The 16557-nt window shown below is 35.0% G+C and overlaps 1 protein-coding gene across 3 annotated transcripts in view; it reads left to right on the top strand.

Annotated features, from left to right (window-relative positions):
• The first annotated feature begins 521 nt into the window (after positions 1 to 521).
• The window catches only part of LOC127853152 (PLAC8-like protein 1), a 70283-nt gene continuing 54247 nt past the window's right edge, over positions 522 to 16557 (top strand). The window contains exons 1-4 of one of the 3 annotated variants that reach the window (XM_052387396.1): positions 522 to 686; positions 2990 to 3464; positions 4178 to 4317; positions 5937 to 6722. In XM_052387396.1, the coding sequence (XP_052243356.1) occupies positions 594 to 686; positions 2990 to 3464; positions 4178 to 4317; positions 5937 to 6029 (801 nt within the window). In that variant the 5' untranslated portion in view covers positions 522 to 593 and the 3' untranslated portion in view covers positions 6030 to 6722. Of the gene's footprint in view, positions 687 to 2989; positions 3465 to 4177; positions 4318 to 5936; positions 6723 to 16557 lie in introns of those variants that run through there. The other 2 variants (XM_052387398.1, XM_052387397.1) reach the window with 2 other exon arrangements.

Consider the following 16557-nt stretch of genomic DNA (forward strand, 5'->3'; position numbering starts at 1 on the left):
GCACTTTCATTGAAGCGAATATCAACCCAAGGACAAATACCCAGCTTGGTATTGTGTATTCGAAATTTAGCGAATATCAAATTTTGGTCGAATCCCATCGCGGTCTTTAGTACTCGGACATTACCGAATATCGATTCAGAACCAACTATCCACCTTCGCCTTTGGTATTCGAACATTCGAGAATATCGAGCAGGGTCAGGGTCGAAAAACAGCTCGGTAGCGATCTTTTGAATAATTGCGTAAATCGAGTCAGAAACGTATACGCTGCTGGGCATTGGGAATTCTAACTTTTCAAATAGTGAGAATTGTCAAAGTATAAGACATTTCTTACTGTATTAAAGGACTTACTTGATCAGGTCCCAGTGAATAAGTTGTATTTGAGGATTGAACGTGATCCATTTATCGAAAAAAAAAATGAATGTCTCTCTACATATGACCATTTTTTAAACATCTAATTTATATAAATGTTGTGAACATTGATGCAATAATAAGAATTCACTAATTAAACGTATCCAGCTTTCGTTGCAACCTAATTTCAAATTTCATTATTGGATTTAGCGGTGTGAAATAATACATGGAAAGATAACAATTTTATGTTATCGCATCGGCGTGTATTTGCTTGCATTCATTTTGAAAGACGGTCGCATCAAGCAAAGACTGAATACAACGATTCTGTGTGGCAAAAGGTAATGTGTTTAAGTTATTTATGTGCTTCTTTGTTAAGGAATGTTTATTGTAAGTTTCTATAGTGCAACGTTAATATTACAAACGCATGATACTATGAGAAAGCATCTACAGTTATGTTTATTACCGTTATTAAAATATCGATACATTTGGGTTGATATCAATACAATAAATGGGACTGTTAAAAAAATGCAGTGCTATATTCAAATAGAACGACAAAACACTGCTTTAAAAAAAATTAGAACGTCAATATAACGTAACATCTCATCATAATAATTTCGGTGGAAAATAATATTATAAATATTTAGTTGTATTAAAATACTTTAGGCAGACTTGCTGTTTCTCTACACAAATTTACACGTTTTACACATGGTGTAAAACACTTATTAATATTATGTATCTATTTAATTAAATAGATATACAAATAGCTAAACTTTCTTTCCATGGATCATATTTTCCAAAAATATCGATATGTGCTCTTATTTATTTGCTAAATATGCATATTATTGAATGGAATTGATGTGTAGGTCAATGTTATGGCAATATATTTATTTGTTTGTTGCTTCCTTTTTGCAAATATAAATATTCTTATTGTTTTTAAAACTTATTTTCCCTTGAAGAAGCAGCATTTATTACTAAATCTTGTTAAAACGTAGTCAGAATGTTTATCTTGACAAAAACGACAATATGTTTTAATTAGGGTCAAGAGCGTTAAACAAAAATAAACAAAGGTCAAATGTAAGGTAAACCTTGTCAGCATTCTAGAAGCCACATATATGACTTAACCTTTATGAAACTTGATAAGAATGTTAATCTTTACAATGTTAAGAAAAACAATAAATCGGGGTCCAAAAGCTAGGTCTCCAATTCAAACTTAAAAAAACTTTGTTTCTAAATAAGAAGCCGAGTGTAGTAATCAGCATTGATGAAACTATGGTCAAGTGTGCCCAAAAATTAGTTTTACGGGTCAACCCTTATGTAACGAAAAGTATCACTCAAGAATGTGTTAACCATTTCCAGAATGTTTTTAAGATATCAAGGTCATGTCAAGAGGAGTAAAAAACTAGGTCACCAGCTCAGGTCTTTGATAATGTGTACACTTGAGTTAAGGTGAGCAATTTAGAACCATCAAGACGTTTTTGTTTATTAAATAATTGATTCTGTAACATTTAAAACAATTCTTCATTTTAACAAGCTCTTTCCACGCAGAGAGTTTATATCGAATTGATTATAAAATATCTCGTGCAAAGCGTTTTCAAACCCCTTGAAACTATAATAAACTATAGATTAGGATTTTATATCAATGGTTCAAATATTTCAATACCAAAATTGCCTAGCAATAATCATTTCATCGGACGGATCTTTATACATTCGTGCAACAAAGATAGCAAAACACGGTTTGCGTTACTCCCAACTTTAATAAACCCGAAGCCTTTTGCAGTGCACATTTGCTAAATCAATGTATTTTTGCCATTGAATTCTGAAAGAAGAAAACATTAAATTCGCTGTGCCTTTGAAAATTAAACTAGACCCCAAGGCAATTCTTTATTAAAACTATTTGCTTTTTCGTTGTTCATATCTTTTTTTTAAACCTGAAATGCCAATTAAAAGAAATACCAATCTCAAAAACAGGTATTTTACCTTCAGTATGTGTTCAAAAACTATAATTAGTTTTTTAAGTGTGTATTTTATTTACGTACACTTTTTTAGCACTATTAATTTACTATTTTGCTCAGGTAAGTTAGCGTATATATCCGTCATTGTTTGGAGGTATTGCAAATAACTCGGAATTAACTATAAAGTCTTCGATTGCGGCAGAAATAGGTGACAAACAACAACAAAAACGCTTTGATACTAAGATGTAGCAAGTTGAAACACAAAAAGACAAAAAAAGCAAAAAATCTTTTTTTTTTCAAATACTAAGCGCATAAGTTCATAACGCCATGATAAACACGTCAAACTTCAGTATAAATATTAATTCTTGAAAACATACATATTGTTATACATATAGTCATAGCAATTAAATTGTGTCTTAAAGATAGGGGATATTAAGGTATGATAAACAGGTAACTGCCCTATCGTTGTGTAGATATAATATTCAATATATTTTTTATACTAAGCCTCGTCTGATTTATAACACAACGATATAGCAGTAATCTATCCTGCTCTATATTCTCTGTACATGTGTGACTAAGCTCCATGGTTGTTAATTTGAACTTATTGCGTTAATAATACACATGAATTACTAGAAAGACATATTACCAAAAGGACATGGAACCAACACAAATTATTCGTCTTTATTAAGGAACATTTGAAAATCTCAGAGCTCCAACCAAACATGGACAGGCGATCATCTAAAACGCAGCCAGTTGATGACAATGCAATGCGACCGCCTTCGAGGTCATCGTCTCCTCCACAATACGCTCCGTCATCCTCGGAACCACAACAACAGATGTATTCCCCTCAAGGACAGCAGTATCATTCAAACCAGCAGTTGAACGCGCAACAGGCTCCATACTATTCTCCAAATCCGCAGATGATGCATGGACAACCGGGGCAGCAATACGCTCCAAACCACGTTCCGGTTCAGCCGTATCCCCCGCCCATGCTGCAGTATGGACCACCGCCGCCACAACAGCAATTCATGCAATCCTCACAACAGGTCGTCATCGTCAATCAGCCAGGGGCGACCCAGGAGAAGGGCTTGCGAGTCTGTGACAAAATAGGACACAGGGATTGGTCCTCTGGACTGTGTGGATGTTTCTCCGACTGCGCCTCCAGTAAGTGCAAACAGTTGGCTATTATTTATAACGTAATGGCGTTTAGAAGATCAATAACAGAAGCAGTAAGACCAGAAGTAATAGAAATGGAAAAAAAGTAGTAGTCGACGTAGCAGAAATAATAATAGTAGATGTAGTAGTATTTGTAGTAGTAGTAGAAGTAGTAAAAGTAGTAGTAGTAGTAGTAGTAGTAGTAGTAGTAGTAGTATTTGTAGTAGTAGTAGTAGTAGTAGTAGTAGTAGTAATAATAATAGTAGGAGTAGTAGTAGTAGTAGTAGTAGTAGTAGTAGTACTAGTAGTAGAAGTAGTAGTAGTAGTAGTAGTAGTAGTAGTAGAAGTAGTAGTAGTAGTAGTAGTAGTAGTAGTAGTAGTAGTAGTAGTAGTAGTAGTAGTAGTAGTAGTAGTAGAAATAGTAGAAGTAGTAGTAGTAGTAGTAGTAGTTGTTGTTGTTGTTGTAGTTGTAGTAGTAGCAGTAGTTGAAGTAGTAGTAGTAGTAGTAGTAGTAGTAGTAGTAGTAGTAGTAGTAGTAGTAGTAGTGGTAGTAGTAGTAGTAGTAGTAGTAGTAGTGGTAATAGTAGTATTTGTTGTTGTTGTTGTTGTTGAAGTGGTGTTGGTAGTTTAATGTTTTGCTGTTGTTGTAGAAGTAGAGTTAGCAACATCAGTATAATTAAAGTTCAAAACAAATAACGTCTACAAATTGCATATCTTTGCAGCGTGCAAGGTGATGTGTTGTTTCCAGGCAACTCTGTGTGACCTTTCGACCCGTACGGGCGACTGCTGTTGCACGGCTCTGTGTATGCCCGCTTACTTGCCAGCGTATCGAGCCCGCATTCGAACTATGGGTGGAATCCAGGTACATGAGCTAAAACGAAAAAACTTTTCTCAATAGTTAGATATTCAGATAGGGACTTGTTCACAGTTGTTGGCATTACATTTAATATATTTTAACATGGAAACAAAATTCCTCAAGATAAAGTACAATAAAGATGTTTTTAATGAAAGATCAAAACATCGTTTGATCCAGGTAATTTAACTTCGAAGGCTTTGACTTGAATATCAACGCCATATAGACTGCCATATTACATAACATATGTTACGATTTATCTAAGCGATCCGAGAACTTATACTAGAACAACAGAAACACTAAAAAAATTATCAAGTTTATTTGATTAATAAACGAAAATGTATCAATATGTATCGTGTGTTTTTTTTTTGTACCATGGTGTAAAGAGTACTCTAATTATACTAAGTCTTTAAAAAAAAAGTAATTGTGTCATTCAGTGAACAAGCGCCTTTTATAAAGCATATTGTGTAACCTTTCTTCGAACGAAAAAAATACGGACATTATATAAATATTACATACAGCACACAAAAGAAACAATGTATAACTATTTCAAATGCAGGATTTTGAAAATTGTTTAATGATTGCCAAGTAGCAATAACAACAGTATCAAAGCGTTTGCGTGTGCATTAATTTCCTTGCCAGTTTTGTACATAAGATTGACTGCGCCTTTAAAAAATGTGTGCTATTTGCATAATTGTTGCCGTATAGCGCATCTCAATTTTATCATTTGCTCTTCCACGTCAACGTGATTCACACAATATTGAGTAACGGACACGCATAAAAGCGGGATCAATGTATTGTTCACTTAGGAGTGTCAGAAGCAGTGTTAATGACATTTATATATAAATGATGCTAAAGAGAATCTGACTTTTGTTAAGTTCTAGTCTTTTTGTTATGCACTTGCAAAATCCACGTTTTTCAACAATAACATTTTTTTTATCACAGTTGACCTTTTTATTTTCATACACTTTTCAGAGGCTTAATTATTTGCAACGTTATTTATAATTATATGTGAAGATTACAATGTAAAGAACAAAAATTATGCAACGTTAAGCAATCGGCTGTATCTTGCGGCCCCTGTCACATGCTATTTTAAAATATTCTGACCTCGTTAGATTAGATGGATCGTTTTAGCTTTGATATAAACCTTAAATTCCATTGCCACTTGTAATTCAATGTTTGTCAATATCAGATATGTTAACATTCTTGTTTTCCAACAATTTTCAGACTTTTTAATTCTTAAACAGATGTTATAAAAACAATCAAATCTAAATAAGATTTACTGGAGCAAAACTCCCATTTATCTCATCATTATGTCCGCAGTAAAGAAGTAGCGTTTCATATGATAAGCGTAGGTTTACAACAACTATTTTGAGCTCAGCAAAGACGTGTAGTATAGTGACGTCATTTTGGTTTATTTCTATGACGTCGTATTCTGTGTAATTGTATTTCAGCTCTTCTTTTTGTCAACTTTCGAAATACAAACAATACAAAACAGACAAATAAGAACGACTCACAAAGATAATAGTTCAGATTTTCTAAGCCTCACTTATTAAATAGATCTCTAATTGACATTACCCTTGTATAATCTGTGTATAAGTGTGAGTATTTTTATTCAATTATTTCAGGGCGATATCTGCTACGACATCCTTGCAGTAAATTGTTGTTTTGAGCTAGCTCTCTGTCAGATGATGAGAGAGTTGGATGCCATGGGACTGTAGAACGTCACTTGCACTGGCCTTTTTTGGTGCCATTCCATTCTTATCATTTGGTATATATTGTACATGAATGATTAGAAAAAAAAAGTTTTTTATGTCAAAAGATGCATGGATTATATAATTAGGATGAAGCAGTCGTATGATTTAAAATGTTTACTAAAATGTTACTTAATATGATGACATTAAAATACTATTGAGTCTTTTAGGAACATATTTTAAGAATTTTGCTTGTTTACCTTATAGGATAAAATAATTTGCCAATTAATACTATTTTGTAGTAAAACGCCTATTAAGCAGGCTTATTAAATGATATGTAATAAACAGCGTATTAGCCTATTTAGCAGCATATTTTAAATATTTAGCCATGGATAAAATAATTAGCTTATTTACCATATGTAACCAATTAAGCAGCCTTTTTTGCAGTTATAGCATGTTTACTTAATACGATGAAATTTAAACTATTTTGCAGTATATTTAGCCTGCTTCGTATGTATATGATATAGAAGAAATAGAATGAAATAAACAATATAGTTATCATATGTAGCCTATTTAACAGCTTATTAATCATATTTAGCATTTGTATTAATATTTTGTTCTGACAGCTTTAGCCCCTGTTAATTCGTTTGGTTATCTCAAGAATTGTACTGTTCATGTGTTATCAGTACTAACGTTAATAAATGATATGCAATTACGTCATTAATTAGTGTGCATATTATTACGTAGGTCGACAAAACAATTAACACCCCATCATATCCAAAAATTGATGCATCATTGATATATTTGAGTGAAGCACAATTTCGCTTCCGACATTTTGTGGCAATTTGTTATTGTGGCAACATTTTGGTATTCATTCGAGTCATCAGTTCAGAATAAGCCGTGTTTAATGAAAGTTCCGAAATCGAAATTTTGGGGTCCAAAAATGTTGTTCAAAAACAACGAAGCCGCTTACAGTCAAGGTACACCCACAATATTTTGCATTGACATACAAGTATTGGATACAAACCAGAATTTCTTTCCTGATATAGTATGTTTGATTTCATTGGTTGCTATATTATTGCCAAACGCTTACTAAAAGAAAGTAGCAAATATTTCATATACAGAAAAAACATATGGCGTGATTTTAGTCGATAAGGCAAGTAACCGGTGAAAGTGGGCATTAAAGATACGTTCTCCTTCATTAAAAAAAACGCATTCGGCATCAGTGTTTCCATCTCAATGCATCCCATCCGATTTAAAATCGATGTCAGCTGTCATTCAGCCGACGGATAGTCGGCTTAAAGTAGGTGGCTACCGGAATATAACGATCGTTATTTAAAGGGCCATTTAAATTTCCTAGCAATCCACACAACATAACGCACTTTGCGTGTATTTACACCTTCGCCCTTGTTACAAACTTTGCCCGGAACTATGTCAGCCCAACATGCTGACGTTGTGCATTTGGTCGCTACCGAAGGTAAATCTTGTTTGTTAGAAAGGTTCAATTAAAGTGCTTCACATTATCACTGGAAAAAAGCAATTGGTATGTGTGTACACACTTGACTTCACTATGAAAATAACATTGGCAATAGATTTAACTTTTATTTCCAAATCATAATGCATCTTGCTCAGAAAGTTTTTTAAAATAATCGGCACCTTGGTCAGCATGTTAAAATAATACCTCGATCGATTTTACAAAGGATTAAAAACAAGGTCACTTGTTCAAAATCTTTTAAATCTATATGTCATATGTATTGCTCAATCTTCATGAAACTTGGTCAGATCGTTTGTTAAAGTGATAATTTCGGTCGCGTATGGTCAATAACAATACTTTTATGTGCAATTAAATAAAAGCTTGTTAAAACTCTAGATGCCATATGTATTTCCCAATTTTCATTAAACTTGGTCAAAACATTATTTTAGTTGAGTTTTAATCTAAGATATATAGAACAAATATATTTGTTACTAGGTTTGTTTTAGGGAAAAGCTTGTGCACTATCTAGATGCCATATCAATTTCTATATCTGCATGACACGTGCTCAGCACATTTGTCCCTATTATTTCTCAACAGAGTTTGAAACTGGGTCACGTTTGGACAGGTTACTGACATTAAAGCAAAATTTTCTTTACACTCTAAATGCCAAATCTTGATATTTGTTATACTTGATGAGACCCTGTGTACCAAATTGTATCTGAACCGAGTTCGCCACTGCGCTGGGTCACGTCATACGTCGATTTAGAGACAAAAAGCTAATGAACACTTTCTTTTGAAGCCATGTTTATTGCCCAATCTTCAAGAAACTCCTGCAGATTTGGTCTTATGATTTCTCTGCCGACCGAGATATGATAACATTCCATTGAAGACCATGGCTGCTATAAGACGGCCAGTATTCCTTATGCGGCTACAATAAAAGCATTTAAACACTATAGAAATAATATTCGTAAAACACTCATGAAACTATTTAAGGATAAAACAAATTGTTGTTATGATACATGGACCATGCTAAAAATCAGTGTGGTCTGTTAAAAACATGCCTTCAATGTAATTGTGTTGTTAACATTACTTGCTCAGAAAATGTATTTGGGGTCTCAAGTAAGCGCCTAAAGGCATTTGTCCCTCTTGTTTATATTGTTTTGTGTATGAAACTATTATTTAAAAATGAAGCTTGACGTTGGCATTAAAAGTACGTCCCTTTCAAATGAATTGACAGGTTAAACTTCTAATCCTGTAATAAATGTCATCGCACAAAAAGCATTTTTAAATGTATACACTCATTGGTCTTCAATAGTTCTTTTACACACAGCAATCAATTTTAGATTGATCCCGTCAGTGAGAAAAAACTAATGACTTGGTAAGAGATAACATGTCTTGAATACAATCACTCAAGCTCAATAGGAGTTAAAATATACCTATTAAAAAGTTCATTTGATGGAATTATCAAAATATCCTCGGAAATAAATCATTTTCACTTCATGGAGGATATCCTTAATTCCTGTACAATACCCTTTCCCGCATATTGCAGGTTGTCAAGCAAGTAATCATCAAGCAGCGTGGAAATTGCAGTTAATATGCTACGTGTCGTAAACCTGTACATAACACCAGATGATGCCCGTCATTTATGTCTATTCGTTGTACGTTTTTAGCAATGAATATTTTGTCTTCCACTGTGTGTCAGTATGTATGGCACTCGATCACTTGTCAAAAATAAAAGAGCTAATGTTGTAGAATAATGTATATCTTGCTGAGCTAAAGTTTTGAAGTTTAACTTTGTTTAAACACAAGAAGGTAAAGACACCGTTTTCAGATATGCTGTATTTAAATTAAATGGGCGTTTTGGTAAATTGACAAATGTATTAAAACAACCATGCACAATTTCGTTGTAGTTATGATATTTGTGAGAAAACAGTAATACTGAACATTTACCATGCTTTAAAATATCCATAATATGCATCTTTTGACGATTTAAAAACCTGAAGATTATTAAGCGTTGCAACGCGAAACGATTGAATAATTTGCATAGTTCTGCTGTTGTCGTTATATTTTGTGATACAATGAGGATTGCTTATATCAAATATTAAACACACGTCTGATTGTATGAGCATGGATGGCCGAGTAGTCTAAGTGATAGACTTTTACTCCGTGGTCAGTGGTTCGAGGCCAGTTGAGGGTAACTTTTTTTCTTTCTTTTTTTTAAATTTAACTCTTGTTTTTGTTTATCGAATGTTTACATTTATCAATATAAAGCATTAAATAACAAACTTCAATACATGATAAAGTCTGTAAAAATAATCATTTACTATTTGGATGCGCATTATGTGTTTTGTAAAATAATTGTATTCATCAATTTAAGAACAATTAAATCACAGCAAACAAAACTAAAGTCATAAAACGTAAGCAGCACTTATATTACGAAAATCTCAGAGGAATATGCTGTATCGTCGCATATCATGAATGTTGGTGCATTGTGAAAGATGCACCCATTGTTACATTGCCCCGAATGTATACTTGTATTGTAGAGGAAGTCTTTCAGGTAGGGTTCATACTATTGTTTTGCAAACTTTCTGACTCATATGTAGTCTTCATCTGCCATGCCACTTCCATTTTCTCTTAGTTCGTCCTCAAAAATAATCGCTCGACTTCTTCACTTTGTTTAAATGTCGTGTTCGAATTCCGTTGTTGTATCTTCTTGTTTGAATTGATAGTGTGTTTACATTGTGTTGTTTTCTTTGCTTTGTTCATAAATGATAAGTGATGCGGCAAATGTTTCTTCGGTTATGACATTCCACTTCAGATGGGTTCAAATATGTGTGCTTTTTGCAAAACATTTATCACATGATTGAGTTTCTTTTTTATATAGTATGTTTACTGACCTTTTGTTCAAAAATTCTTCTACTGCCTTTTTTCTCTTTTTTGATTACCTTTATTTTTGCACTTTTGCCATGTCCATTAAGTGTTCGCACGTGAGCTGCTTTTCAGTTTCAATAATATCAATCCTGAACGGATTTATTCTCGAAATTCTGAATCCTGTACTTATATTCGTAACTGTCATGGCTCTCATCTTACATGCAATACCTGGTAATTGTTTGTCCTATATATTTCTTTATGAACACATCACACTATAATATCACGCTCTTAACGGTCCTAATATGGACGAATCCAGGAGATAAATTGGTGTGAGGTTGTTCTGGTATGGTCAGCGGAATGATGTTGTTATCTCTTACCCAGTTGATACGGTTTGATGTTGACATGTGCACTATGACCAACTGCAATTCGAAAAGGGGTTACCGTTCAATTTGCCTCTTACATGAGAAATGAAACGTTCATCTATGTGTTCTTTGGATGTTCCCAGCTTTTGCGACTTCATCGAGGATCTTGCCATATTCCGGAAAAAAACGTATATCACGGCTCAGGCGAAGCATTAAATTCGAAATCCGCGAAATCGAGAGGAACCATGAAATTGATCAGAAAAAAACAAATGTTAAGTGCCCTACACAATATGCTAAGAATATATACAAAAGCATTTAATTTAATTATACTGGGTACTCATAGATGCTCGATGATGAAGAATACATGATACAATTGATGTCAGTTTCATGGTACCCGTTTGCTAGCACATATTGCCGTTGACAGTTGGTTCATGCCTTTGTGTGTGCCGTAAAGCCGCACTTCCATGAGGATCAGAATTAGGATGTTGAAGTACATTGAGATTTGTACTAGATAAAATAATTGTCGTTTTGTTTCATGAACGAAAGAGACGTAAGAACTTGTGAATGTCAATGTAGAGTTGGCCGGTAGCAGTCGTAGTTATTTTAGACACACCATATTTACCGCAAGTGTGTATTTATGCAAAGAATTGAGCATTCATTTTATTCACATGGTTCAATTTGCAAAGACTGTCTGGTGACATATTATTGAGGACTTTGTGCTATCTGTAAATACAGCGAGGACAACTTTGGTTTATACGTCTTTTACTTAAATCGATCTCTCTATATATAACACATGAAGACCGATTGTTATGGAAAGGTATTTAGACAAAAACTATATCCTTCTTTATGACTGTGTCATGATTCTTGGTGGTACTTTTATTTTGAATCAAGACACCTATTCAGGCTTGATAACACTTACATCGTGCCTGCTGACGAATTTCTTTTTACATTCGGCTTAATGCTATCATTCATGCAGTTCGTAAATTGCATGCTGGGTATAAGTATGTTGGTTTAACGCGATGACAAGATGTGAGTTTCATCCAAGCACAAAGCATCATACATGATGCAATGGTGTCAATTGACAGTCGTTTCGAAATGCTACGGACGAACTCGGACATTGACGGCATGAAACGGAAATGCTATGTTATAACCGAAGTTGTGACCATTTAGACATATCTAGTTGGTCATAATAGTTAGAGGTAAAGTCGATTATCTACATAAGTAAGGAAACATTTCAGCACTATCTTCTGGATATGTATTTTATAACTAACAATTTCATGTGTATTAATTTAAGTTTAGATTTAACATATAATTATTTGTTTAAAACAAATTCCCTGTCGAAGGCAGAGGGATATTGTTTTGGCCTATAAAAAACTTTTTTCGTACTGTTTTGGCAATTGGTCACTTGCCTAAAATAAAGGCCCAACTAATTGTGTATAATGAGAATTCAATACTGCTCCAGCAGCTGGAGTTTCACTTCTTTATATTGGCGTTGTCCATCCGTCCGCCGTTCGTCCCTCTGTACGTGATTGTCGGGAGCTGCATGGGGTAGAATGAAAATTAAATATTAATGTGTATTATCGCCCGTGATGCGACTGTGCGTTCGCATGTGAGCCGCCAAAGGAACGCGCGGCCAGCTGGCCGTTCGACTCGCCATCCTTTGGGAAGCTGCGCTATTCGAGAGGCGACCGATTTTCAGCAACCGCTGCGCGAGCTCCCTCGTAGGTTCGACTGGTCGCCACCCGGCTTCGGTTGAAAGGCAGCGCTGAGCTGGCAGGACACGTATAGGCTCTCTTGGGACTGACTAGTTTTAGTTCTGTTCGCACGAACTTCTTGCCTTTGCCAAGTTGTTCCTCAGGCTAGTCGTCCCAGATGGGAGGACCAGGATCTGGCTCGCATTGTACAAGCGCCCCATGTTCCTTCTCTCGAACACCGACCAGCGACTATCAGCTACTACCCGGGAGATTAGGCACGTCGCGAAAGAAAAAAAAACATATATATAGAAAAGCATTCGTCTCCATCGGTACGTCCTAAACGAAGTTCTACCCACTCATCGGGTTTGTCGCCCTTTCCAATACAGGGAAATCGCAGCTACCGATAGATTATCGGCCTAGAGCAGGCCTTTGTGAGCCACCGCTGAGACGAGACTCTCCAGCCGAGTACGCTGGCTCAGCCCGCCGTGATCGACAGAGCGTCTGCGATCGCAGGCAGAGACACACGGACCCATGGGTTCCAAGACCGCCCGGCGATCAGGTCACGCGAGATCGGTAGCCCGACTAGACCGGCGAGACCACACCTACCATAAGCAAGTCCCGGCTACAGCTGCCGTTCGCCCGAGCTCCGCGAAAATCAGACCAGCGTTCAGGCCTCGCGAGCTTGTAGCCCGGCCCGCGCGACGAGGCCCACGATCCCGCCCCTAAAAGATCTGTTTATATTACATTAATCATTAATTTTTCCAAATTGAGTGAAGATTATCTTATAATATATTATTAATTAATTAATTAATAGTAGAATACTTTTTTTTCTGGACGATAGTTACTCTAGTTGTAATAGATACGAGTACTTGTACCTTTCAGGTTTCACTATACCACAGAGATTATAAGACATAAAAGGATAAATATGTGTTCATATACATTGTTTTAATAGCCTGGTAAACATGATAGAGAAATTTGAAAGTCACACGCACGGGTATGTGGCCACGGGGTTTGGGTAGCTTCATAAATATGAGGTCGATAAACAATACACATCGGAAGATTACGTCTACTGTAAATGGAGTAATGATGGACCACACTTACAACACAAGACCTCCGTTTTGTCCTGAATAAAATACATACCAATTGCAACTTACCAATATCAAACACATGCACGGTAGTAAATTTCTTGCGTGTCAAGGCTGACTGGTCTTCATGACAAAAATAAACGTACTTAAGTAAATAAAGATGATAAAACAAAGGGAACTAATTCAGTTTATCCAGTATAGTACTTAGTCGAAATGGTTAGGATGTTTTCTCTTTTTTCCGAGAAGTAATTAATTCAACTTTCGGAAAATAAACGTACGCCACCTGATGTCATAATTTGTTAACTTGCATTCGGCTTAGTTGCATTCTGCTTACTGCCTGATGCTAACGTTGTTAATGACGCTAAGTGGCAAAACCGATTATGACTTGTTGCATCATGACTGGCGCGGATTCATCACAATTGTTAGAATTTAAATGTACACATTTATGACAGCGAAAATACGTGTTATTCAATGATGAATTAGGAATAAAGAACATACAAACATTGGATAGTCATCAAGCATGTTAAAACAATCATCAAGTATAAACGAATAGACAACAAGCATGTTGAAATGGTCATGAAGCATATTAAAATTAACATAAGTCGTATTGTGAAGATTCACCATAAATGATGTAATTTTTACCTAAATATATTTATACATGTAAAACGCATGTACACCAAATGACTCTGAATATAAAACGCATGAACACCAATGTAACAGACAATAAACATGAGTTAATTATTCTCCGTCATATACCTTAAAGTATGCCGGTTTTTTGGTCTTTGAGTTTTCTTCTTTTCGTAATAATGTCCCGTTATAAAATAAAATTTAATTGATACGTTCCGGATGATGACTTGAAAATGTCATTTTCACATTTGAATCACATGTATTCACCAACTTACTCTTAGACTGCTATTTTGGAAAGGTTTAAAATCAGCATGTTTACCAACTGATATGTGGGTTTTCCAAGGATATGCAGATCTTGACCCATACGGAGGAGTTCATAGGTAAAAACATTACCTCAGTAAGGTTCTGATGTATTTACATTACCTAAGTAAGGTTCTGAGGTATTAACATTACCTCAGTAAGGTTCTGGGGTATTTATATTACCTCAGTAAGGTTCTGAGGTATTTACATTACCTCAGTAAGGTTCTGAGGTATTTACATTACTTAAGTAAGGTTCTGAGGTATTTATATTACCTCAGTAAGGTTCTGAGGTATTTATATTACCTCAGTAAGGTTCTGAGGTATTTACATTACCTCAGTAAGGTTCTGAGGTATTAACATTACTTAAGTAAGCTTCTGAGGTATTTACATTACCTCAGTAAGGTTCTGAGGTATTTACATTACTTAAGTAAGGTTCTGAGGTATTTACATTACCTAAGTAAGGTTCTGAGGTATTTACATTACTTAAGTAAGGTTCTGAGGTATTTACATTACCTAAGTAAGGTTCTGAGGTATTTACATTACCTAAGTAAGGTTCTGAGGAATTTACATTACCTCAGTAAGGTTCTGAGGTATCTACATTATTTAAGTAAGGTTCTGAGTTATTTACATTACCTAAGTAAGGTTCTGAGGTATTTACATTACCTCAGTAAGGTTCTGAGGTATTTACATTACTTAAGTAAGGTTCTGAGGTATTTACATTACCTTAGTAAGGTTCTGAGGTATTAACATTACCTAAGTAAGGTTCTGAGGAATTTACATTACCTTAGTAAGGTTCTAAGGAATTAACATGACCAATGTAAGGTTCTGAGGTATTTACAATACCTAAGTACACGATTTGCATGTAATTACTCACAAATTGATTCACAATATAAAAATAATTGAATTATGTACATGACACATACAAAAAGCTAATATTCGGAAAACCGATCGTATTATACACTACCTGGAAAACCTGATTCATTTCATTGTGTTGCTGTACTGCTATAATCCCATAATAATGATTGAAACCACGATTGAATTTGTTTGGCGTTAATCGTGAATGCATCGTGCTGATAATATCAACTGCGCTCAGATATTAAAGTGGACCATCGTATGTATTTGTATCGGATCGCTTTATGTCGTATCAAAACCCGACTAATATTCGTTCTTGCAAATCGTGAATCTTGCAGTCGATCTTTTCGAAACCTAGCAAGTGCTGGTGCGATCTGTTGTGATCATAATAATAACATTTTACGAAGTCGACAGCAAACGATGCTGTTTTTATATCACTGGTGTCCAGTCGTTTAAATCATAAAAAAATATCGCAAATACAGTCATATCATATCATATTGACTAACGTAGGTTAATGTTTCCTCTCGCACAAAAACGTATCGATTTGTAGAACACCGAACGTGATAATCATGCGCGATTTAGTCCCACACGCCAACATATACACCCCCCCCCTGCAATCGTAGCTGAACTGGAAATAAGACCGTGATAGATTGCTTCAATTGTACAACTATGATTGTGAACCTATCAAAACAACCGGACACGCGTCATATCATATCTAATTCTTAAATCTAAAAACAAAAACGACTATCAGTAACGTTTGGCAAATAGTGGCGTTTGTGGAAAATCGCACGACAATGTTAACCTAGTATTATAACTGCAATTTAGGTTAAAACTGAATATGCGACGGGTCATGTAAATATGGAATACTATGTAAGTGTCATTGTGTACTTTCGACGAGTTAAAGAACCGTTTACATTCCAAGGATTCTCGAGCCGTGTAAGACTTTCTGAGACGAGTTGGATACATTCGACTACACAATTATACTTACATAGTATTCTATTTATCCTACAATATTTATATAAAACATCCATTTTGAGCGAACCAAAATATTAGCATTTAATTGTTTCATGCAATAGCCAAAGCAGACAAAATAAACTGAAAAGAACCTTGCGTAGTAATATCAAAATTATCTCTGATCATTCCCCGCTACGCCAAGCGAAATAATCCCCAACATTTCAATGAAAAAGCAGAGTTAAAAGACAAAATATCGGTATACGCCTCGATAAAAATTTAATAAAATGACGAAAGTTTAACACCCACAGAAGATTTTTTAAAATTTGAATTCTTGTT

The sequence above is a fragment of the Dreissena polymorpha genome, chromosome 12 (assembly GCF_020536995.1).
Source record: "Dreissena polymorpha isolate Duluth1 chromosome 12, UMN_Dpol_1.0, whole genome shotgun sequence".
Classification (NCBI taxonomy): Eukaryota; Metazoa; Mollusca; class Bivalvia; order Myida; family Dreissenidae; genus Dreissena; species Dreissena polymorpha.